The sequence below is a fragment of the Gymnoscopelus microlampas genome (genome assembly GCF_963454915.1).
Source record: "Gymnoscopelus microlampas genome assembly, chromosome: 5".
NCBI lineage: Eukaryota > Metazoa > Chordata > Actinopteri > Myctophiformes > Myctophidae > Gymnoscopelus > Gymnoscopelus microlampas.
In genome coordinates this window covers 34338813-34364658 of record NC_139942.1, presented here as the reverse complement: position 1 = coordinate 34364658, position 25846 = coordinate 34338813, and the positions used below count along the sequence as shown (strand labels likewise).

Genomic DNA, 25846 nt, shown 5'->3' with positions numbered 1-25846 from the left:
GCAAGAGGAAGCCTTGGTGGTTAATGTGTGTTTTGCATTAATTAATCTAAACCTGCAAAGTAACTAAAGTATAAAATAGAAGTATAAAGTATTGAAAAGTACTTGAGTAAATGTACTTAATTACTTCGCACAACTTCAAGAGACAGAAGTAACAGAAGCACACTGTGTGCACCAAGAGATGTCAAATAAGCACTGTGTTTCTAATGTGCAGTGCATTAAGTGCAATGCAAAAAACATCAACTGTTGTCAATCATATGCAGGTTACAGAACAAAACCACCATCAAATGGTTCATTGATTGAATCATTTGAATAGAGCTGTTATTGTTATTGTTGTTCTTTAATATGTTCTGCAACATGGCAAACATTTGTTGTATTGTAAATAAGGAGAAATACAACAATGTGGGAACACAGCAGGGTAGCCAATGGAATACAACCACCCTAAGGACAACAAACCATTGAGTGTCCCGAGTAGACCTCTAGAGCTACTGCACCTATAAACAGAGCTGCTGCTTTTAAACGCATTTTAAATCTGAGGCTTTTTTTATATACTATTTAAATAGTTTTGAGAATAAATGCTGCCATTTGTCCTAAAGTGAATGCAAAAGATTGCTGCTATTTGTCTTAAAAAGCTTTATACATATAACATGTATATAACGCAATGTGACATAGCTCTGTTTACAGTGTAAACAATGCTGTACCCCCTCCAACTGTATACTTTCCCCATTTTCAACTGTTCCTATTATATTTTGACACTTGCTTTGGCAATGTAAACGTTTGTTTTCTCATGCCAATAAAGCTCCTTTGAATTGAATTGTAAATAAGATAATAATAATAATACGTATATGATAGATTTATAAACAGTTAAAATGGACAGGTCATTTTTGACTGGGAACACAAAAGTAGGCAACATGACACAAACAAACATAACAGGCCCTGACATTGGGTAGTATTGTTTGGCTGGGTGGTATGACAAGCTGCTGTAGCATTGACAGTGGAGACCTTTGGCCTACAGAGTTATGAGGCTGCTGCCTGCACTCCACTGCTCCCTATGAGCAGGAAGCTGAAACCGCTAAAGGCTACAGTACCTCAGTCCTTCAAGCCCAGACACAGCCCAAGTACCAGCCCTGAGAGTAAACAGTGGAGTTCATATCCCCTGGTTAGAGCAGCGAGGGGAGGGAAGGATCCATGGACCTCAGCCAGGGAAGGGAGGTGAGGGGAGAGTAGAGGGGGAGAAAATACAGAGAAGAGGGGGAGGACTGTTGAGAGGCTAGTAATAGACACAAGTTCAATGCCATCCATACATGTGCCCACCGAGGACACTAAGAACATTTTGGGCACATTTCCAGCCACCTGATTGGGCCTATAAACAGCTTGTGTTGGTAAACACAAACTGTGTTTACTTTGAGAGGCATGGAAATAGATGCCTAACCAACATTTGTATTTTTTTGTACTTATATATATATATATAAGTACAAATATATATATATATATATATATATATATATATATATATATATATATATATATATATATACACACACACACACATATACATATATATACATATACAAATATATATACATATATATATACACTGCTCAAACAAATAAATGGAACACTTTGATCCCTTCATTCTTTTGAGTTTTTTCATGAACTGTGTACATAATGCTAACGAAAACTGCTCAAAATAATTAAGGGATAAAAGTGTTCCCTTTATTTTTTTGAGCAGTTTATATATATATATTATACAAGTGCATGTCTGTGATATCCCCAGTTGTTAGTTTAATTCCCATTTTTTAATCAGGGCAGTATGACTATATTTTGGGAATATATATGGAATTCTTTACTGACTAAGCTAAGCACTAAATCAGTAAGCGCAAAGCCTTTCTATCAGCTTTAATAAATGTTACCAACGGTAGAATACCAGAAGCAAAGTCCTAAAAATCAATACACTTATGTATTGTAGCACCTTCTTTCATTTATCAACACCCTAAAGTAAGTATTTCTGTTCTTTTAAAACTGGTTCACACTTGTGGCGGTTAGGTCAATGTACTTGGAATAAGTCCATGTTGCAGAGAGGCAAAGAAAACAGACTCCACCTGGCTAGACTGGCATGTGTACAACTATGGATAGAGAACACAATCAAATGTTATATATTTTACACAAAACACTGAATAAGTACAAAAGTAAAGGCTCACGTAATGCCTAATTTATGCTCCGTCATACGACAGTGTCGTACACTGACAATAGCAGATCTATAAGCTCACAACACGTTGCAGATGTGGTAGATTTTTGCCACGAGAAACGATCATTGTACGATGAAGCATAATTCGGGCTTCATATCATGATATGACAAAGCAATATTGGACTAACTCAACAGTTTGTATAGCCTGAAATATAGGACACATGTTGTTCACTACACATCAGCCACAGCACGACTCAAATCAAGTCTGCATAGAAGTACAACTTTCACATTTTAACTTGAGATAGCAGAGCTTGTCTGAACTTGAAAGCCTAGAAATGAAATCTGAGAGAGGTGATGAGAGATAAGATTCAAAAGAAAAAGGGTGACAAGTCTCGTGGTGAGACCAGCCTGACATAAACAACCACCCCTCAACTGCCTCCCAGTTCAGTTGCTCTTTTTTCAGCCTTCCACAGCCCCACTTCCTCAAACAGCACCCTCGCTCCCAAATACCCTCTCGCCATTGGCTAGTTTCAGTCACAGGCTGATTTCAGGAATTTGTTATTGTGAGCAATCACAGGAATTCTCAGCAACTCGGGGGTTGTTCCAGGAATTGCGATCCATTGAGCCTGTCCAAACACACACATACCCCTTTCACACATAGACACAGGAGTGCGCATGCAAGCACATGCGCGCACACATTTACTTGGCACCGCAGTACGCAAGTAAGTGAGCCACACATTAAGAACACAGCAGTGAGGCCCCATTGGCAGGGGGCGTGCAGGCGGGATTCTTTCCTCTGTGCTATCCACCAATCAGTGTAGAGAAACTGATAAACACGGTTGTAACAGGATCCCTGAAGCACATTGTGTTCCTAGTACACCAGTGAAAAAAATAAGCCAACTCCTCCTTCCTCCCAACAAACAGTTAATCTTCTTGTTTATTCTATTCTGAATTTACGGGAACTAAACATCTTCTTCAAACATAAATATCATACTGGACTCTCCCTCTCTCCCTCTCTCCCTCTCTCCTCTGTGTATGTTAACAGAGAGGCAACACAACAAAAGGAACACATCCACCATGCTGACCATGGGTGTGAGTCATACTGTAGGAGAGGACATGAGATCCTCAGAAACAAACTGTCCTTTTCTTTACGCTGCAGTGGGCTGAGACGTAAACTACTTACAACTGCCAAAGAGCAGGCGTGGAAAGCACCGTTTAGGTACTAGGAAAATAGGAGTGATTATTTGTATGATATACAGAAATATACATAAATATCCACTATACTGGGCTATTGTGCAGAACAAGTATACCAGCAGAAAAACAAAAAATATAGATATACTATATATAATAATAATTTATACCGTAATTGTGTGTCGTCTCATATGACCCCGAGGTATGCGGTGCCGAATGGCAAGCATCAGCTTCCCTGATTGGCAAACCCAGACCGCCGGCTTCACGGATTGGCATAGTCTCCGTTACGCTTGTGCTGCTAAGCCAATACAAGTCCCTGATTGGTTAACCTGAACCGTCGGCATAACTGATTGGCTGAGCGTAGCGCAATGTTTGTGCTGCATAGCCAATATAAATGGAACAACTTGCATCGTTCTCGATATGCATGGCCTCAAGAAGGCCTCGATAATAATGATAACTAGAAAAAGTGCTCCTCGGAGCACAAGCCTCCGCCAGCAGACTTGTGTTGGGAATGTTCTAATTCTTATGTTCTAATTCTTACAAAAAATAGAACATGTTACTGTGTCATAGTAACATGACACAAGTGTCCTATCCGTCTGTATAACTGTCCTATCCGTCCTGTCTGTATAAGTGTCCTATCCGTCCTGTCTGTATAAGTGTCCTATCCGTCCTGTCTGTATAAGTGTCCTATCCGTCCTGTCTATGTAAGTGTCCTATCCGTCCTGTCTGTGTAAGTGTCCTAGATCCAATTGTTACAGTATCCGCCATTTCTCAGCCATTTCGTGATTATTCCTGTCTTAGCTCACTTTGAAAGAGGCACAGACTCTTTCAAAGTGACACATGTATTTATAGGCCGCTATACGTCACTAGCCAATCAGATCACACTATTTCACCGTATTGTCACGTGTCACGTGAGGCTTGACCAATGTTAGTCCCAGTTTCAGAAAGTGAAAACAAACTCTCCTGGCGGAGACAATGATGTTAGGGTGACCATATTGTCCAACTCCTAAACCGGGGCCCTTGTAATGCCTGTTCAATGCACACGCACATGTATTCGCGTATTTCCATGGCCATTTTCACCTGGATGGAGGACAATTATTTCAGTGCGCCTACTGAGCGCACTTTTTACTCAACTCAATGTTACAGAACTAGATGGTTGTGATGGTTTCAATAAATCAGATCATGTGCATGTTGGGATCCACATGGGAACAGCGTGGCTTCGACGTGGATCTTCGTCTATGACATCATGCATCTATAACGTATCACTCCAAGGGACCTTTGGATGGTTTCAGCAACATATAAATATATTTTTATGGAGGTACTTCTGTGGCTTATTGTTTGTACAATAAATATGGCACTGATTGGTCTAGTGGTTTCAAGATTAGCTCCAGACACACTGACACACTTCTGTCAGACAGACACACGGCTTGCCTCTGAGGAGCCATGCCATAAATATAGTGTCCAACATTATTTGAATCAGGACAATTTGGTAATGAATATTGAAAAATGTTCAAAAGATGTTTGTAATGGAAACAAAACACCTACAAAGCTCACCAATGGAATATAAAAGTAAAGGTTAATATTTCCACCCATGAAAACAATTCTGGACAATAATTTATACACATACATATCTCTATAAATTCACAAAACCTCTGTGTGTGTGTGTGTGTGTGTGTGTGTGTGTGTGTGTGTGTGTGTGTGTGTGTGTGTGTGTGTGTGTGTGTGTGTGTGTGTGTGTGTGTGTGTGTGTGTGTGGGTGGGTGGGTGGGTGGGTGGGTGTGTGTGTGTGTGTGATGCATGACTTTCCCGGGCATAACTTGGGCACTGTCCGACCGTCTTGACCTAACACTTGGTTTGCGTGCTGGCTATGACCAGGGGGTGTGCAGTGACGAGCGGGAATTTGTTCGGACCAACGGTTTGTCGAGAAAAAAACATGAACGTCAATGTAGGCCCCGGCTTCCCTGTTTGCTTGGCCAACCCGACCCATAGGGCTTCACGGATTGGCTGAGCTTTGTGTAACATTTGTTCCCGGCTTGCGTGGTCCCGGAGTAGGCCAGCGGTGTAAGGACACCACTCTAGGTCTAGGAATAAATGTAATAATAATAATAATACAATATTCATAATAATACATTAATACTATGTATTTATTACATTATTATTAATAAATACACAATTATTATATACAGTATATAATAATTTATATATACGGTATATTAAAAAACTGCAGTCACTAGTGGGAGGCGAGCTCATCCACATACAGTACATCCGCTCTGAACTTTGTTGAGCACTCATGGTCACCTTCTAACCTCTACCCTTCTACCACCCCCCCCCCCCCCCCCCCTCGAGCCTGCTGGATCTGGCTGAGTGGGAGTGGAGAGAGGGAGGGAAGGGAAGGAGGACATGGCGTTTGTTTACTGGCGGCCGGAGACAGCATGGCAGGAGCAAGCGTCCGATTACCACCGACAGACAGTCAGTAAAGTCAAATTAAGTCTCTTGAATCAGTTTAAGCTTAATTGATGCTTTGACGCGCAACAGTGTCGCTCACAGAAAAGGACTGATTTCTAATCACAAAATTAATTTCCAAAAGAATAAATTAGTCCGACCCTTTTGTCAGCTGACTGGCTTTCTTCCTCCTTCAAAACTGACCGCCACGTGCTACCATCACCCCGGCCTCTCCTATCCCCCACTCCTTGAACAAATCCACCACCTCTCTCTTTTTTATTACTCAGCACAGGACAAAAACAACATGCCTGGAGGGGTGAACAGCTAAAGGTCGCTTGTTGGCTCGAGCTCACATATGGATTTCATTGATTCATTAACCACAAGGAGACTCATCAAGCAAACCTATAAGTAATTTCGCTGTTGCTGGTACCTCCGCAGCAAATATTTCGTGGGAATGAGAGAACTTTCAATTACTGTTGAGTTTTTTGATGATGGGGGGTGACTATTGAATATTAATATATTTCTAAGCAACTGACTACTTGAGTTTTAGCAAGTGATACTTGTATTTGTAAAGCCAGTGCTTTTCTTTTCAAGAACCTTCTTACTAACACAAGATCAAGGCTCCCCCCTCTGATCAGATAAGCACATCAAAAACAACGTCTATGGAACTCCACACAGTCAAACATTTTGGTAATGATAGGATATGGGCTAATTCAGAGCTGATTGAGACCAGCTGATTCAACACAACTTAAGCCTTATGTGAATTGTTATGCCAAAAGCGATGATAAAAGCCAGCTTTAATGTGGAAATGTTGGTTTAATTAAACTGCATGTAATCCGAGTGTGCGACCATCCCTCTAAATTGTATAATCTGTGATGTCCTAGTGTCTGCACCTCACACAACTAGGTGTGTGATGTTTGTGTTGTTTTTTCAAGTAATGATAAGACACCCTCCCTAAAATATACTGTTTAGCTTTTTGCTTGGAAGCATAAATGGTGAGGGGCTGCTGCATCTCTGTGCCACCCGAAGGACTATGAATGGGCACGCATTCAGCTCCGACCTGCTGGTGCAGGAGTTTCAGAAAACATCATGCTGTCTTTCCAGAGAATTGGACTGGATCACTCACAGTGGGGCTGGATTCAATTAGCAATGTTTGTGTCCTTTGTCAAGCAATGCCATATGGCTGGAGACAGAGTGAGCACTTTGTGGGGCCTGCTGCTTAGGGAACAATAGCCATACTACTGGAGAATACGCTGTGCCACCAAGGAGAGGCATGCAAACCCTGTGACCAAAGAAACCAGCATGCAGTTTGTAAAGAAAGAGACATTTACAATGTGGTACACAGGCATATATAACAGACACTTAGTGATTAATTTCTTCCAAATGTCTTTGACATGCAATGACTGACCAAAGACCTCAATGGACTTCAGGAAAAAGTAAAATATCAACCAGGGTAGGTACCTGGTTTTGCCTTTCTGGGGAGGGAGGGCTGAGGAACACTCGCCAGGGACTTTGGACTTAAGTATTAAGCCAACAGATCGCTCTGCCACCGGGACGGAGTAAACCCTCTGGACTACCACCTCCACATCCTGCCCAACAGAGCCAGCCTGGCCCAGTCCCTCAATGGCTTCCAGCAAGGAGTCGCTGAACTTCCTTGTGCCCTTAGGAACTCCAGAACAGCGGTTAGTAGCATGGGTGGCTGCAACCTGGAGGAAACAAAGTCCGAAATGATAATGAAATACAGTATAACTAGAACAAGATCTGCACACTTTGTACGTTTTTGCCCTCCTGGATCCCAAGGTATGGAATAAACTCCACCTTGCAGAACTTCAGACACACTCCCCATTTTCTGCCAGCCTGAAAACTCACCTCTTCAGACTCCACCTCACTCTCTACCAGCCCTCTCTCCATGTATCCCTTCTTGTCACCTTTTTTGATAGATATTATTAGATACTAGATGATACTACGCAGATCTATGTTGGCTATTTGTTCACGTTTTTGTTATTTAGATAATTAGCTTTGCTTGACCACATGTTAACCCATTTAGACCCGTTATACGTTACCTTTCAAGCCGGGAACATCTCTGTGTAATCTTTGTGGTTTCTATATACATAGACTTATTTATTGTCTCCGCCAGGCCGAAAGGCATGGCGAGAGAGTATGTTTTACCCCCTGTCCGTCCGTCCGTCCGTCCATGTGTGTGTCCTGTCCGTGTGTTTATAAGTGATGTATGCACCCATTCCCTGTTAAACCCTGAGGAAGACTGTATTGTCGAAACGTTGGTTTCATGTCATTCTAATTAAACTTTCTGCATCGTGGCTAAGAGCTGTGCAGCCTCATCCTTGTCAACATTATTATCTGCCGTGGCCAGCACCTCATCAACACAGGTGTGCGCTCCTTACTCTGCGTTTGCACTCCTGTCCGTGTGTTACCAGCTAATCTCCGGCACCGTTGGCCCGCTCACTGCGAAACTGTGCACACACACTCCCTCGATGCAAATTCAGAACCTCTGCCCCAAATTCTTCACATGGGCCTGTTATAGCGCCACCAGGAGGCCGATTTGTGCAAAACCCATTTTTTTACATTACTCCTACAGATTGTATCCAAACGTCATGCAAATCGGTACACAGTATCTCTATAGTCATGTGATCAACACGGATCTGTCCGATATTCCATCCTGATTGGCTAAGGTTGGCTTCCAAAGTTTGCAGGATTGGTCCGTTTTGAACAAAATGCCTGAAATAATGAACGCAGCTTGCATGTTCCATGAAATTTCACACGCACATTCCCACTAGGCCGAGGAAGAAATGCCACCCATTTCACATTGGCCTGTTATAGCGGCACCAGCAGGTCTAATTTAGCAAAACAACAAAATGCCTCAAATCATGAATGCAGTGTCCGATTGCCGTGAAAGGCCCAAGAAGAAATGGCACTCTTTTCACATTGGCCTTTTATAGCGCCACCAGGCGGCCACAATAACGTACCTGACCTGGCGGACACCTGTGTTCCGAGGAGCACTTTTTCTAGTTTATTCTATTTTGTTCAGATTTGGTAGGATTTAGCAGGCGTTTTTAGAATCAGCCTAAAAAAGAGTTTAAGTGGTTAACAGGGAAATGGTCTACGTCAGGGGTTTTCAAAGTGGGCCTCCCTTCAGACAGATGCTTGAAAGGCCTATCAGCCCCATCCAATTAGCGAGAGAGAGAAAGATTGAGAGAGTGAGATGTCACCTCCAAGAGCTCTTCCTCGTACATACAGTACATTAAGTCACTTAATTCCAGTAAAAGATTGCTACGCTGCAACAAGTTGTGCCACTTGACACAGTTTAAGTTTACACACGCACAATGTTACAGATGAATGAGCGAGAGAGCATGCAGTGGAAATTAACTTAAAGAAGTGCTCTTTGTTTGAATGCTGGATTTGGCCACATTGTTACAGATAATGCCTAATCTCTCAAGACAGATCGTTCAATGCCTTTTTCTTTACCAAATGGGTCCCCAGATTGGATAATACCAAACCTTGGAAATGTATCATAGCTAGTATTTATCTTTTTTCTTTCTTTCTTTCAGTTCACCGACTGGCTGTTCCTTTCAACTAATGTCTCAGCCTCCGCACCTCCCCTGCAATGCCCTAAAAAACACTGGTCTATGTTTATGTACAAAATACTATATGTCAGAGAAGCTATGAAGAGACAATGACATGTATTAACGTTGGCATAAGTGACATAGTATTACATACATTGTATGCACATACCGTACGTCATATTTTCAGTCCTGCAATAATGTTGGGCCCTGTCGTGTGCAGAGAATGTGGTCCGTGTGAAGCTTGTGGAAAGGGAGTTATTTTGACTATTTTTTGCTTTTTTTTTTAAGTTCTGAAACTTTTCAGCGATAATGACATGCCCAAAATAGAGATTGATTATTAATCAATTATTTTAATACATTAATCGATTATCTTTTAAAATCAATTAATTTGATTAACTGGTGCACCCCACCCAGAGTAGTGCAGTAAAACATCTCCATGATGATCAATTCTAAAGACACAGAAACAGACCCACCTGCCTGACAGAGGGCTCCTCCCCTGTAGCATTGAACACCTGCAGCAGTCCAAATGCTTTGGTTAGAGAGTATGGTCTGCACTTCACTACTGGGAGAAAGACTCTGGGGATGGACATGTTGGCCAGTTTGGAATCAGAGTAGACTTTCTGGCTGAAGTGTGTGTTCAGAATCACAGGACCGTTTACACCCTCTATGGTAAGACTTTGCCTGCAGAGAGAACAAAGAGGGTGAACAATTATTTATTCATAATATAGCAATAGTTATTTTGCTCCTTTGTTGCATGACACACGTTGTTCCACATCCCACATGGATTCTCTTCATGGAATAATCATATTTAAACGGTGTAGAGATGTTGATTCTGAATTTGGCATCCCATGAGCCACCGTGGCACTGTCTTCAAGGTGTCAACCATTTTGAACAGAAGTTTGTGATTCAGCTGAGATTGTAACAGCATAGATCAGGGCAAACGGAAGAGTTTGCAGTTTACAATCTCTGGGGAGGCAGGTAGACAGTTGAAAACTGTCTAGAAAGATAAGGTTCCACCTTCATGGGTGTATTTACTTTGTACCTTGAAGCACATACTGTATAAGTTGGGGGAAAAATAAGATACTGTAAATGGATAGATTTGTCATCATTTGTTTGTAATTTCTACATGAATTCATCAAAGACCACCTGTGGATGCTCAGCAACGCCTAATCACAATGTGCTTCACGTCACATTTAAAACAGTTTTAAGAAAATCACACGCAAGTACACCCAAGTAAAATTCAACCTCAAGATACAGGCATTTTGCAGGCAGACAGAAAGAGATAGCAATCACATATTTTGTAACATGCCTAAGTTCTGAGTAAATTCTTTCCTTGTGTGACACAGAGAATAATATGATGGCTTATGGTTGACTCAGAGCCAAGTGCAGTTTCTGTGGTTCCAACTACTGCACTTGTCACTGCTTGTCTATAACGTATCCTATCTTACTGTAGGTGAGCCACAGTCATTAAACAATACACTTCAATCCAACTGTTGCTTACATAAAAACAATTCTGGTAAGAAAAAAGTGCTTTATACAAATGAACGTTCTGCCCAGCATATGGATACAGATCTGATTATTATGTTTCTAATAGGATTAATATAGTGCAGTAAAACAATTCCATCTAATCTACTGTACATCTCATTTAGGATTGCTGTTTTTGTCTTTGGTATATGTGTGAATGTATAGATTATATTTGTTATTGTCTCCGCCAGGCCGAAAGGCATGGCGAGAGAGTATGTTTTACCCCCTGTCCGTCCGTCCGTGTGTCCGTGTGTCCGTGTGTCCGTCCGTCATTCGATCTGTCTGTGTACAGCTAATCTCCGGCACCGTTGGCTTGCTCGCAGCCAAACTGTGCACACACAGTCCCTGGATACCAGAGCAGAACCTCTGCCCCAAATTTTTCACAGGGGCCTGTTATAGCGCCACCAGGAGGCCGATTTGTGCAAAACACATTTTTTGACAGTACTCCTACAGATTTTGTCCAAAAATCCCACAAATCGGTACACAGTATCTCTACAGTCATTAAACGAAACGGGTCTTTCAGATTTCTCATATTCCATCCTGATTGGCTAAAAATGTCTTCCAAAGTTTGCAGGAGTGCTCCGTTTTGAACAAAATGCCTCAAATCATGAACACAGCATGCACTTTCCGAGAAATTTTGCAAGCACATTCCCATTAGGCCGAGGAAGAACTACCATTTGAACATTTTTAAATCAGCCTCATGGTGGCGCTATAACAGGCCGATTCGTGTTTTTACCTATAATTGCACCGATCTGTGTAAAACTTTGTATGCACACTCCCTATAGGTCAAGGAAAAACCTTTGCCCTGCATTTTTCACATCTGCCTTTTATAGCGCCACCAGGAGGCCGACTTGTGTAAAACACATTTTTTTATACTACTCCTTCCAATTGCATCCAAATTTCACGCAAATCGGTACACATGATCTCTATAGTCATGTGATCACGACGGATGTGTTTGATTTTTCATACTCCATACTGATTGGCTAAGATTGACATCTAAAGTTTGCATTATTGGCTTGTTTTGAACAAAATTCTGCAAATCATGAACGCACCGTCCAATTGCGCTCAAACTTTGCACGCACATTCACACTATGTTGAGGAACAAATGCCACCCTTTTAACATTGGCCTGTTATAGCGCCACCAACAGGTCTAATTCAGCAAAACACATGTTTTTGACAAAATGCCTCAAATCATGAATGCAGTCAGTGTCCGATTGTCGTGCAAGGCCTAAGAAGAAATAGCACCCTTTTCACGTTGGCCTATTATAGCGCCACCAGGAGGCCACAGTAGCCTACCTGACCTGGCGGAGACCTGTGCTCCGAGGAGCACTTTTTCTAGTTTAATTTGTTTTTTAGCTTGTCATGATCTTTTAATTGCACTGTAAGTTTTTGTTTGACCCAAGGAAGAACAGTCACTGCTGAGGTAGTGACTAATGGGGATATGAAATAATATATAATGAGCTGACGCTTCAACCACATTCACTATACTGTATTTACTTTGTGCACCTACTGTACTGCAAATAGTCATTAATTCATCCATGAAAATGCCTAATATACACACTTGTATTGCAAATCCTTTATTATAGTACTTTGGCATCATAACTGAGTCTCTATAAGATCAGTTGAGTAGTGCTTCCAACAAATCAAAACGTTTAATGTGTCACTGTCCGATAGTTATCAGTCACTAGAATCTTAGCGGATGCTGTCAATTAGTGTGTACTAGCTATCCTATGACGGAAGTCAAATGTACTGTAAAAAGCACAACAGGTAGAACACGCGTACAGGATGTGTGACCCCATTCTGAACAGGTGAGTGGGCAGCTGTCATTGCAAGGCAGGTAGGAGGGCTAAGGAGTGGCCCGGCTGCTGGCGTCACAGTCCGTAAGTGAATAATGCCAGCAGGTATTTCCGCCTCCAGCTTTGGCCCACTCACACAAGGAGTGGGAGGTGGGAGGAGCCTCCCCGCCCAGTGTGGGATTAATGTGAGAGACAGCCCATGACGAGTCACACAGGAAGGCGATCAGAGGAATTTTACCAGACACTCCGATGTGCAGAATTCCGGGTTTTTCCACTCTGTCCTATCCTGGGCTATACAGTAGCAGCATGGACAGCATGCTAGTCACATGACGCAAAATGTATTTTGTTTCCTTTTATTTCATTGTTTATAATACAATATATTTTAGACACAAAGAGGATTTGAGGATATATTCTAATAAATAAATGGTTGTGGGGGGTGGGAGGGGGGGATGCTCCTCTTAGATAAAAGAGGAATGACCAAAAAAATAACAATAGTGAAAAGGAACTACTAAAACACTAAGCCAACGGTACTCTGCAGCACCATGTGGTTTCAATCGTGTCCTCTGGCTTCCTCCTCGCTCTGTTCCCAAATGCTCCAGAAAGTAATCCTGAGTGTGTTTTTTTTCCTCCGGCTTGCTGGAAATGACCTAACTACTGCCAGGAAGAGGAATGTGGAGCATTCCCTGGAGCTGTCAGTGACGTCAGAACGCCGAGGAGGCCCCTGCGCTTCCGCCAGCCTGGATATTCCAGAGAACACTGGACTCAAATTCCCAACAGCTGGAGCTAACTGCCGCCTCGCTCTCCATTCCACAACCGTCACCCAATGTAGAAGCCTCCCCTCTCCTCCACCCACCCTGCATGCTTGGGACTTGTTCTGCACATCTGGGGCCTTTGCTGCCTGCTTTTGCGACCTGGTGGGCTGTTAAGGGATGCTAACCCTTCATACTGAAAATCGAGAGCTATAATTCCAAAATTTCGAATCACAGATTTTGCATGCATGTCGATGTATGTACACTGTTTCGATGTAAATTGGTATTTTACTGCATTTTATGTTATAGAGAGATTATCATTCAAAGGACAGGTGATAATACATATCAAAGCATTCTCACCATGGTGGGTATATGTGGATTACATCTCTGGGCGCAGGCATCAGCTGCGCTGCCGTCTCTTTGTTGAACAGCACCAGGACCTGGGCTCTGGTGATGGAGACGGGGAGGCTGTGGTGGCCCTCGCTGGGGGGGCCCTGCTGCTCACACTGAGCCAGCTGCATGCTACACTCCTCCTGAACCGACAGCACCTCCAGCACCAGCACACCAGGCCTGTCCACTGGAGAGCAGAGCAAGAACAACACAGATGTGGAGTGTGTGTGACTTTGTGAGCGAAGGGTATTTAAGGACTCGCAGACTCTCTGCCTCAGTGGGGATCATTTACTCCCAGAGTGTTTGCTCTGTGTTGTGAGAGAAAACTGGATTTATTGTTTTAATATCGGGACAACTCTCGCTCAAAGAGCTGTAAAGACCTAATCGCCTACGGCTGAGTTGCATGCACGGTGCTTTGTAATCCAGAATGACAGTGGATGTTTCGAGTTTTGCAGTGCTCTCAGTCCTCAGCGTGCCTTTAGTCATAATAACACACTCCAGGGTTTAAGGACAATGTCCCAGAGCAATAAATCAAGTGGAGATAAGAAAGAGCACAATTCTAATCACTGCAACTCACATATTCAGCGAATACCAGCTCAGACAATGAAGCTCTGTGTTTGGGTAGGAGAACGCTTCGGGGGTAATTTCAATATGAGAGCGTAAATTGATGTCAAAGAGATGTACGGGGAGTTGTCCAAACACGTAGCAGAGTGCTTCATCTCTGCCGCGTGTTATGGGACTGTGGCTACATTACAGAAACACTACAACATCCATGGGCGGGTCTACTATATGTTTATGCACTGCTCAATATTGATCGGATCATTTCAGGTCTGCCGTAAAGTGAGATATTGACTCTAATTTGCCCACCTACACATGTGCGGCGCACACGCCCACACACCCACGCACTACAACAATCATAAACAGCGGTTCAGCTTGTTATGTAACAGTATTATTATTAAAAAAGACAGTTTGTAAATCAGAGAGAGGAAATTGACTAATTGAACTGAAGCCAGTTCAGCTGGTCTAGTTCTGGTATGTAGTTAATGATAATGCAAAAAACACGTTTTCAGACTTTTATCATTTTACCAATTTGACAGCTATTCTCAACCAGTGGGCTACCGGAGGGTAAACACGCAATTTTACCCACCTTTGATATAGAACAGATTTTAACATTTTATTTTTATGTTTGAATAAAAAATACATAAATGAATGCGTTTTTGGAAATACTGACTGATTGGTTGCCCTAATAATGATCACTGACTCAGGGTCATAGCTACCCACCTTCTTATTTACAACTAAATCACTATATTCAACTAAAAGTAGACAGGCTGCTGACGAAATAATGTATACTGAAACAAATCTAAATTGAGGCCATGAGTCACTAGTACAACCCTCCACACGGTGCTCATCTTAGGCTGGTCGAACCATTGACCCCGGATTTCAGGTAGGAAATAGTGGGCGTTCTTTCCTTTTTCCACAATCAACTGTCACCTTTAAACCACCGGGTGTGTGTTATTATGTGGAGCCACAAACAATGAGAGTACAGAAGTGCTTTAGTACACCATGGAAAGAGGAAAGAAAAAAGCAACAACTAAGCAAACGGTTTCCTGTCACCTACATTCTGCCTGTACAACCCGCGTTTCCTCAAAGCGCCCCCGCCACAAGACCAGACAACGTAGGTTTTTCTTTTTTAATCACGCCAGTCAAGAGACTGGCCTCATCCGCCTATGCATGGGCGAAATCAGATTTGCTGTTAAACGTGAAAGGTGAATGGCAGGCTTATGTGTGCGGGAGCCTAATGTGTGTGCGGGAGCCCGTTGTACGACGGCTGAACTACTGAACTAGTAGAAAAGTGTGCTCTTCTGAGCACAGGTCTCCGCCAGGCCGGGTTGCCTACCCAGGGCCCGCAAACTTTGGGTCATAGCCTCTTGGAATGGGATCTGAAAAATCTAACTCATACGTCTTGATCACATGAACCGAGAGATAATGTGTACCGATGTATGTGAGTTTTGGACAAAATGTTTAAGAGCAGTAGCACAAATTGTGTTCCGAAGAAGACGCGCACAAACGGGGCCTATAAGTTGCGTCATGATCCAAGGAATCCATGGAAAATATATTGATTGTACAAGCTACGGTTCAGTAGTTATAGGTCAAAACGTGAAGTGGTCTGTTGTAGTGCCACCATGAGGAGATTTGAAAACTTTGGGATGGAGGTTCTTCCTTGGCTTAGTGGGAATGTGCGTGCAAAGTTTCACGGCAATCGGACGCTGCGTTCATGATTTGATGCTTTTTGTTGAAAACGGGCCAATCCTGAAAACATTAGAAGCCAATCTTAGTCAATCAGGATGGAATATGAAAATTGACTGAAAAAGACTGACGGACAGACACACGGACGGACAGGGGCCAAAACATAGTCTCGGCCACGTAACACCTTCGGCCTGGCGGAGACTATAAGCCATCAGACGCATTTGTGAGGTTATAGATTGGCTATTTTCGGTCTACAACTCCATCGGGAGCCGAAGTATAAATTGGGCTTCAAGTGTGAATGTAGACAGTAGAAGGATGGCTGTCGCCACTTCAGAATCCTGGGAAAATAAGAGTATAGGTCCTGACGTTACTCCCACTAACCCTGGGTCACCAAGTAATTTTTTGTATTGGAAATCCCATAAATCTAAGATCACGTCATATAAGAACTGTGTTCCAAAAATAAACATATCATCCTATTTTGTCAGGTATGTGAGGTACGTATGTTACATTTGATAACGTCTGTGTTTGGATAAATGTGTACTTTTTCAACGATGATGCTTCATGTCCATATGAGTAAAATTGCAGGGGTGATTTGTTTATTTTTGGAACACAGTTCTTATAGAACACATAAAATACAAAAAATAACTCAGTGATACGGCCTGTAGCAGCAGTGATGTCAGACTTCGGCGCTCTATGTACCCGTGAGGTTCGATTTCTACACCCTCAGAATTAAAGTAACATTCAGTATTTTGCATTGTAGGTTTTTCACCTGTTGCTGTCCCTGTGTCAGAGAGGGACTGGTGTCTCCAGAAGCTTATAGCTGACCTCTGTCTACACTGGAGTCGATTCAGTCTTTCTGCCAAGCCTCCACTGTGGAAAACACCAAGCACACACACACACACATACAATGAACAGAACGCACGCATGCGCGCACGCACGCAACACACACACTATATATCAAAGCTAAAAATCTGGTTCAGTTTGCAGCTGCCTTTTACTGAGATTTTTCTCATTCATTCATTCTTCTGCACTGTAATTTTACTCTCTTATTTCATAATTACTTATTTATTGTATTCAAATGTCCTTTCATAATGTGCTTATTTTGCTCTGTGTCTTGATGTCTTAATGCTAAATGTTTTATGTAAAGCACTTTGAATTAGTGAACTAGTGTGTCGGTTGTCAAACACAGCTGAGGGGAAAAAAATTAGTGGAATTTCACATACAAGCAACGTGAAATGTCATGTCTCTGATAACAGATATAGGTATGTCTCATTTCTGGGGGGCGATTGGGCGATAAGTAACAATGACATTTAGCACCCACATGATGGCACCCAGGTGTCCCTTTCATCAGCAGTTCTGTTGTGAAAAAATCACTGTCAGTATAGGAGTGCTATTTAGCGACCATAATGTCTATTTGGTTTTCCCCCGTGAGAAGAGAATGTTATCGCAAAATTGCGCATGGTAAATTAAAACAATTAAAATAATCAACATAATTAAAGGGGGGAGGCATTAATTGCTCAAACCTCTGCAATTTTCTTCGCTTTTTGGTGGAGTCCTCAGGGGTCTTAGACTGCCTGTCAGCTTGTTTCTGAGGCGTCTGCAGCATTGCCTGAGCAGATCTCACCCAGTCACTGACCGACCTTTTGCTGCCCTCAACAGTTTGACCAGCAGAGCTCTCTGTGTTCAGTCTGCCCTGGGTCAGTGTGTCACTGCCGTTCTCTCCATCAGATGCAAAACCAGAGATCTCTAGGTCAGTCGCCTGGGGACAAAAAGCACTATTTAGCATTCAGTCAGTTAACAACGTATAGGTTACAACAGGTCTAAATGGGTTTACTGTTAACCCCAATGTTGGCCACGAGCAATTGTTAATATATTTTATTTATTATCACCTAAAGCATGCGCTTGCTGATGACATGCAAACGTTTATCCTTCACCAGTCAAACGCAAACAAGGCCATGACTCCTTCTAAAGGACAGAAATTATGACTCAGATAAGATTATAAGGAATCAATGAACCTAAACATTGTGATGGTGGTGGGTGGAGAGGCATGGTACACTGGGACGTGTGCAAGCTATAACAACACTTCTTTTTTTTTTTGCTGCATCACTGCACACCTGAGGGCATGTTTCTCATGGAAAAATTCACGAGAAACCTCTGTTCCTGTCATGTGGAGACAAGACCAGCATACCAGGCTCTGTCAGCCTACGCGCTCTCTTATTTGAATCAACTTGACCCTGCTAGGCGAGGTGCCAGCACACGTCACACTCTAACAAGCTACAGAGAGAGAGAGAGAGAGAGAGAAAGAGAGAAAGAAGAACACTATGTTCCCTGGCTGCAGCTCAAAAATGTTTTTGCCCAGCACTGAAAGCATTGCAAGTCCACCGTTCCTCTCTCTTTCTGCTTGTGCGGCCCTCCTTCCTTTACTAGCATGTTTTAACTGAACAAACAGTAGTAAAATGCTGTTTACAGTCCTGCTCTGTTGGCACGGCCATGATGTGGTGCGGGTTATTGACCCCGTTGGATCGCAAGCCAGCCTTCATCCGGGAAGTGACCATCCTCCATGGCCTTGAAATACAGACGGGTGACAAATTAAAGGCAAAACCTGAATAACTGGGAGGAGGAAAATAGCAAATGCATCTGCTTCCATACAGGTGGACTGCATGATACAACTAGTAAGGTGTATCCGCCAGGAGGCATGCCCTGATAACAATAGCGATGTACGTTGTTGAATTTGTAACTCCTTGATTGATGAAGACCCTGTTGGCTGTAATCCAGTGCGTGGCCATCCATTTCCTTTACTGTCTTCCTTCCACTCTCTCTCATACCCAATCATCCTCATGTCAGTCTCTCTCAATCATTCTCTCTGACTTACGACAGCTTCAACTGAGTTGAATGTGCAAAGACATTAAGAATCTTGTAATATGAGGGTTTTGAGGTATGTTGTCATGTTTATGTTGGTGTTAATATAATATCAGCTTGCACCAGCAAACTTGGATGTCTAAGATTCTAGTTCTGTTACATCCCATACAAGCCTGAATGCTTGACCCCTTCAAATGGCTCTCTTTGCTGTGATGGGGATCTCACCCCAATTAAACACCTATGAGAGTTAGACAGCGCTCTCCACCACCATCATCAAAACATCAAATGAGGAGATATATTTTGGAATAATAGTGTTCCATCCCTCAAGTATAGTTCCAGAGACGTAGAATGAATCTATGACATCAACACACATTGAAAGTGTTCTGGTGGCTCATGGAGGCCCAACACTTTACTATGATACTTAATCTTGCTTTTTCCTTTAATTTGTCACCCATCTGTACATTGTTGCCCTCCACAGCTCCACCTATACACTCTCTGTGCTAGTACAATAATAAAAGAGGTCTGGCAGGCATGCATCTTGTGAGTCAGCCCTCTGTTTGTCTCAGCTTTATTTGGAGTAATAAACTCTCCCTTGGTTTGAGATCTTCCCAAACTGTATCCTGTTAGATCCAGTTTGATTTAACCGTTGAACACATGGGAGCACCCCATCGAGGGAAACAGGGACTTCAGGATAAGTTCCTGGCTTCATTTTGCTCCACCAAAGTCACTGCATTTGAAACTAGAGACCTACCGATGCCAGATTTTTGGGTTCGATGTTAATCCTGATTTTCGAGAGTGAAATCAATTTGAAAAACGTAGTTTCTTTTCTTCTTATTGAGGGGGCCTTTTTCTGCCTTTATCGATAGTCAGTAGTGAGAGAGACAGGAAATTGTCCTGAAGATATCTCGCCAGCAAAGGTAACAACACAAGCCAATCCTCTACCCAAAGTGTCACTGCGCTTTAAGCCCTATTTAAAAAAAAGAAAAAACATGCAATCTACAAGCTCACAAGGCGTCAATGTGAGGCTTTGTGAGCTTGTAGATCTCCCATTTTTTTTATTTTCAAAATCGTTTGATTTTTTTTAATAATGACATGCCTAAACTAGGGACGCCAGGATGAAAGTTGTTCAAACACATATCTGCTGCATAATTGCAGATACCAATATCATCACAAAAAGTAAAATAATAGGCAGATATATTGTCCAAACATATATCAGTCAGGCTCTATATGAGAGTGCCATGGACAGAATACTGTATGGCTGATCTGGGTGATCTGTTTGTCACCGTCCTCAAGAAACCGCTTGGGCACGTGTGTAATGCGCAATGGAAACGTCAAATGTTACCACATGAAACGTCCGGCGCCACCAATATCATCAAAAGAAGGACAGGATTCTCTCTCTTCTTCTCTGAGGCTTGTGACCACAAGCCTACAGATAGATGTTACATCTCCATTGACCTCAGAGAGCTGATAGCAGCAAATAAAAAGTGTGACAAGAGGAAGCAACTGGCTCTGTGTGGCTGTGACGACAATCTGTCTTCCTCTCTAAACATATAGCTTGCAAACGCACAATTATCATAACAAGGTGTATATTGCACTATTACCGGAGTTTATCATTGCACGGCATGCGACACGTAACTCCATGAAAGTTCTGGCAATATAAGCAAATATAATACAATATAAGTTCTGATGGGCATGGGCTGTAATGATTCCGTTCTGTGGGTTGTCTTAAATTTGAGCAGGTACGGAACTCAGGAAGTAAGTGAAACTGTGAACATTACCACTCCTTTTACATTCTCACCATGCCAGCCCTGCCTTTAACAAACACTGTTACTGAATGACTTCTGAGAAGTAACAGCTAATCCAAGCCTACTGTATAGGAGGGCCCAGAAAGGCAGACTTCAGGGAACAGAGTAAATATGTTTACTTAACGTATTAGCAAAAGGATTGACTGTAATCAATAAAACTACTGCCCAGGCATGATAACATACATACGGCATATATAGTATGGTCTTGTGTTCATTACAAATTAAACTGTCCTATACAAATGAGTGAATTTTGTATATGTATTTTCACTTTGACAGTTTAATATACATATATCTTCATATTGATTTCTGAACGTAAAAATGCCTGTCTCCAAGAAAGTACTACAAATGTTATCAGCATGGACAGAACTGACAGTATTTTTTTTATATCTGCTTTGGTACAGCAGCAGCCTGATTTGAAACAAGCCCCCTCCCCCCCCCCTCCCCCATATTCAAGCAGCAGCTTCAACTTGTGAACTTTGATTATTTGGAACCTGACCTGAACCTAGAAAGCACACTCTGCTTAGCTAGGTTTTTGTTTTTTTAACCTGTCAGGCCTTTTCAGGCCATAAGAGTAGAGTTGCATTACTCCACCTAGTGGTAGTGTGTAATATGAATAATTCCGCACATTTTACACATTAATACTGACTGAATATTTAACGCCACACATGTGAATTCATGTATGGTACAGTACATACCTGTACTTAGGGCAGCATGCAAGTTTGAAACGGTAAACAACAGCAGGACTAACGGGCACAAGTGCCAATAATAACATCATTGTGTACTTGCATGACCGCACTTTACACTGGGAGTCAACCTAAATATTCTCAACAATATTACTGACTAAACATTATGTGTGAAGAAGACTAGTAATGGCTTTGGTCAGAAAGAAAATGACTTTGTGTAGAGCCCCACCTAGTGTCCATGAATATGTATGATTCCCACTCTTGACTGCTTACCTGTTCATAAATGAGCGCAGTCTAAAACGTTTGTGTATTTGTTTCACCAATACTGCACAGACAACAATGTATTACTGCTACTTCTATAGAAGCATTAGGAAAAGTAGCTTTATGTTAATGCACTCACCAGTGTGGGTTCAGTTGTGTTTTCAAGGGGCTCAGCCTCCGACTCACACTCCGAAATCTGTCCCACACTGTCCTTCTCATTCTCTTCAAAGTCATTGTCGGACTCGTTCCAATCACTGTCTGCATCGATAACGGGATCGTCCTCTGAAAATAAAGTTAGGAAACTGAGTTTCCTGCAGACTTAATGTGAAGCTTCAAAATAACGTCAACTCTCACCATTTATGGACAAAGTTATAATTACAGCCTTATTAAAAAAAAAAGAAGAACATTGGGTTTGACCACCAAGTACAATACTGCCTGGCTCCTTATTTCCAGCACTGTCAACCCCATGTCTGAATGCCATTTCTCAACGACCAAAAAATACAAAAAATGTTTAAACCACCCTACATGGAGAGGACATCAGATCCACCCCATCCATAATTCAACAACATTTATAAATAGCATTCAGTCTCCCATAACTTTAGGCTACAACCCAGAGCTCATGGATAGCACATAACTTGCCATTTAGTAAGCAAGTATGTTGCTCTTGGTTGACATGTCATGTCATCCCTTCCCTCTCTGTCCCTGCTTACCAGTCTCTCCCCACTGTCCTATCCACACAAAAACAATGCCATTGCCATAATAATAATCATCTTAAAACATTTTTTTACAAGGCATATCTATTTGGACAGTGGACACACAAATTGACATGGCACCTTGGCACGTCTTTTACCCAATGGAGAATAAAACGAAAAACGTTAATCTATATAAAACATTTATTTGTCTTTAACCATAGACTGAAACTCAGGTAACTTCACTCATTAGCTCCTTCTGTTAGTAGCTATGGACACCTGACCTGATTCCAATGCTAATTTAAGTTACCTTTATTGGTGCAGAGAAGCCGCAGTGCTCTGGTGTAGGACTGAATGGGACACACAAGTCTCTCTCTTCTCCGAGGCCTTTGTTGTGGCTGCACCAGAACTCTGGGCAGAGCCTGCTTCTGGGCCTCACTGTTTGACTGCTCACTGTCACTGGAGCTCCACGCAATTTGAACCGGTTCCTTCTGGGGCTCACTGTCTGACTGCTCACCGTCACTGGAGCTCCACGCAATTTGAACCGGTTCCTCATCACAAGTAGTAGTATTGGTGCCAGCTGATGGATCATAAGGGTAGACAAATTACCATTAGTATGTCATGATCAGGTATAACCATGGTGCCCTTTAAAGCAAAGCATGCAATGAACAATAATTCTTGATATTGCCAAAGTCAATTAAATATTTTTCTTACCATTTCATTTTTTAATAAATAGCACTTTGTTGAATAAAACATTGAGTTTTTCTTTTAACAAATATTGAATGCACTACATCTTTTGTCATCATAACATCTGAGCAATTATACCTGAAGCACGAGTCTTTGCCAACTTTCGCACCGCAGACAATTTTCTTCCAGATGACTTGAGATTCTGCATTCAAAAAAGGATTATGCCATTAATACCATGTAGGTAAAATACAAATGTGATAATGCCAGTAAAATAAAATGATAAATCTAATAATCCAGTCTTTCTACTGCTGCTATTGTTGTTGAGACAAGCTGTCAGTATTTTTGTATCTGCGTTTTTATTTTTTGTCTCTGACCAGGATATTAAAAAAGTTATAAATGCATTTACATGAAACTTTGTGGAAAGGTTTGTCAGGGTAAGGAGGAAGATATTAACTTTTCGCATTGACTGGACAAAGGGGGGCATGGTGGTTGTGGGGTTGGCTTCTAAGCTTTTAATTTCCAAACAGATCTCGGCTCAGATCCACCGACTTGACAGTCAAGGGTTAATAATGTCATGGTTTAATAATGTAATACCGTAATGTAATAATGTAATAAGAGCCTTGCAGACAGAGGTCCTGCACCTGCAGCCTACATGGATGTTTAAAGATGTAGCTCTTATTGTATTGCATTATTTGGCTACTGTAGTGTTTTGAAAGGCAGTTAAAAACGGTTAAAAAAAAGCCAACAAAGAAATGTTGAGGAAATAATAAAACCTCTAATTTACAAATGAATGCTCAAGTGATTTTATACATCCAGTTTTATGGAATACATTTACAATAATAATTGTGATAGTCGTGAAACAGAGATTATTTCTCTCACTATGATTGTACCATCAAAATCCATAATCGTCCCACACCTAACCTCTACTGAACACACCATGAATATTTTTTGTAGCTTCATTGGCTATTAGCTTCTAGGTCAAGCTGAATGGTAAATGTTCCACGTTTCCTTTTCTGGTGAGAAGATATGATAAACAATATATCACGGTTTACACATATACAGTAGTCATGGGATATTGTGCAGTGCAGTTAAGAGTGGGAAGATGTTTGACAAGATGATGCACTCTTGTGCTATCATGTTTTTTTTTTTAAATATATTTTTAAGGGCTTTTTCTGACTTTATTGATAGGATAGTAGGCTGACAGGAAATGGGGAGAGAGATGGGGGATGACACACAGTAAAGGTCGTTGGGATCGGGAGTCGAACCCATGACACGCTGTCAAGCTGGATTACCAGCATAATGTGGTATGTGCCTGGACCGCAAGGCCAGCGGGCGCTATCATCTTAATTGTTATAACCCAGGTCAGGTTTTGGTGACATTCCGGCTTCTAAATATGCCGCCTTAGTATAAAGAGGATGCATTCTGCGATTCTACTGGATTTCCTAAGTGTTGTGATTGGTTGAAGTACAAGTATTATAAGTGATTCTCATTAGACGGCTTTATAAAAAAAGATTCAATGTGGATGGCTTTATAAGAACGACTCTGATTAGATGGGTTAATAACCGATTCGATGACTTTGTGAGATTTGATGTTTCACATTACACTGCTTTTCAGACTTAAAGGTTTGTATTAGCAATACATGTAAAGTCCATCAACCTTCATCACTGGAGTGTCTAGGAAACTGTCTCCACACCTCTCCCAGGACTTCGTGGTGGAGATGGATGAAAGTGAAGGTTCTCTTCCGACATTTTTGACACCATTTCTGACATCATCCGGAAAGAAGATGCACTTTATGTCCTTGGTATATCTTTTACGCTGTACAGACACAAAGGGCAAGCAGGTTTCGGTCAAATGAAACGGTAAGTGATATTTTCAGGTTGAAACAAAAGGTTGTTTTTTGTGTGTGAAAAAGTTCACGCTTTATATTCTGATCATTGTGTAGAGAATTTGCTCAGTAACAGGGGTCTCCACATCTGACATCTCTTTGATAAACAGAAAACAAATGGTATCCAACCAGAAGATATAGTGCTCATGTATCAGCTTCAATTTAATAGTGTTCCAGCTTCAATTGTGTGTGCTCATTTCTTTGTGTCATCACTTTCAATGTCACTAATTTATCTTGTATGAGTTCTCTCTCATGGTTGGGAAAAATTGGTATCCTGAAATTAAAAAGCATTTTCTGTTTACTATACAGCTGGAGAGACCCTGGCTGGCCTGTTACTTAATACTATATATATAGCAATAATTACTATCAGAATGTAGAGCTATAATACAATATATACAATATATCATTGATCATACCTTCTTTAGCCTTATATTATGATATGATCATGTATGTATGTGGATCATGCTGTGGATGAGCTGATCCGCAAGTTGCAACCAATTTATTAAATTTCCCACCACAACCGGGTGGGCGGGGACGTGACGTCACATGGTAGTCAACGCTACATCAGTCAGCTAATCTAATATGTAGCCTTAGTAGCTAAGTTCATTTTCATGGTGCAAGTAACACGTCCGTTAAGCAACAACACTTACCTTTCCAGCGGCCATGACGAAGAAATTATGCACGCGCTATCATTACTGTAGTTCTTTAGCGATGTTGACGCGTTTTAAACAAGTAGCTAAACACTTACTGGTTGCTTTTGTTACATTGAATAACTGCTAACTGTCTGCTCTGCTCTGTGCCTGTTTGGGCCGCCTGTCTACAGCGCCGGGGCAGTGTTGCCAGGTTTCGCGAGATAAGTAAGCAACCAGGTC

At 41.8% G+C, this 25846-nt stretch overlaps 1 protein-coding gene across 2 annotated transcripts in view; it reads right to left on the bottom strand.

The window, feature by feature from the left end:
* spidr (scaffold protein involved in DNA repair) overlaps positions 1 to 25754 on the bottom strand; it is a 38170-nt gene extending 12416 nt beyond the window's left edge. For both annotated transcript variants that reach the window (XR_014600812.1, XM_084057885.1), the window contains exons 1-10: positions 25625 to 25754; positions 24746 to 24904; positions 23228 to 23291; positions 22713 to 22982; positions 21853 to 21995; positions 17629 to 17864; positions 16875 to 16975; positions 13829 to 14045; positions 9873 to 10080; positions 7280 to 7524 (exon numbers count right to left, since the gene is read on the bottom strand). Coding sequence is in view for 1 of the 2 variants with exons in the window: in XM_084057885.1 (XP_083914011.1) it covers positions 7280 to 7524; positions 9873 to 10080; positions 13829 to 14045; positions 16875 to 16975; positions 17629 to 17864; positions 21853 to 21995; positions 22713 to 22982; positions 23228 to 23291; positions 24746 to 24904; positions 25625 to 25639 (1658 nt within the window). In the remaining variant the exon portion in view is untranslated. The remainder of the gene's footprint in view (positions 1 to 7279; positions 7525 to 9872; positions 10081 to 13828; positions 14046 to 16874; positions 16976 to 17628; positions 17865 to 21852; positions 21996 to 22712; positions 22983 to 23227; positions 23292 to 24745; positions 24905 to 25624) is intronic.
* Between the last annotated feature and the right edge of the window lie 92 nt (positions 25755 to 25846).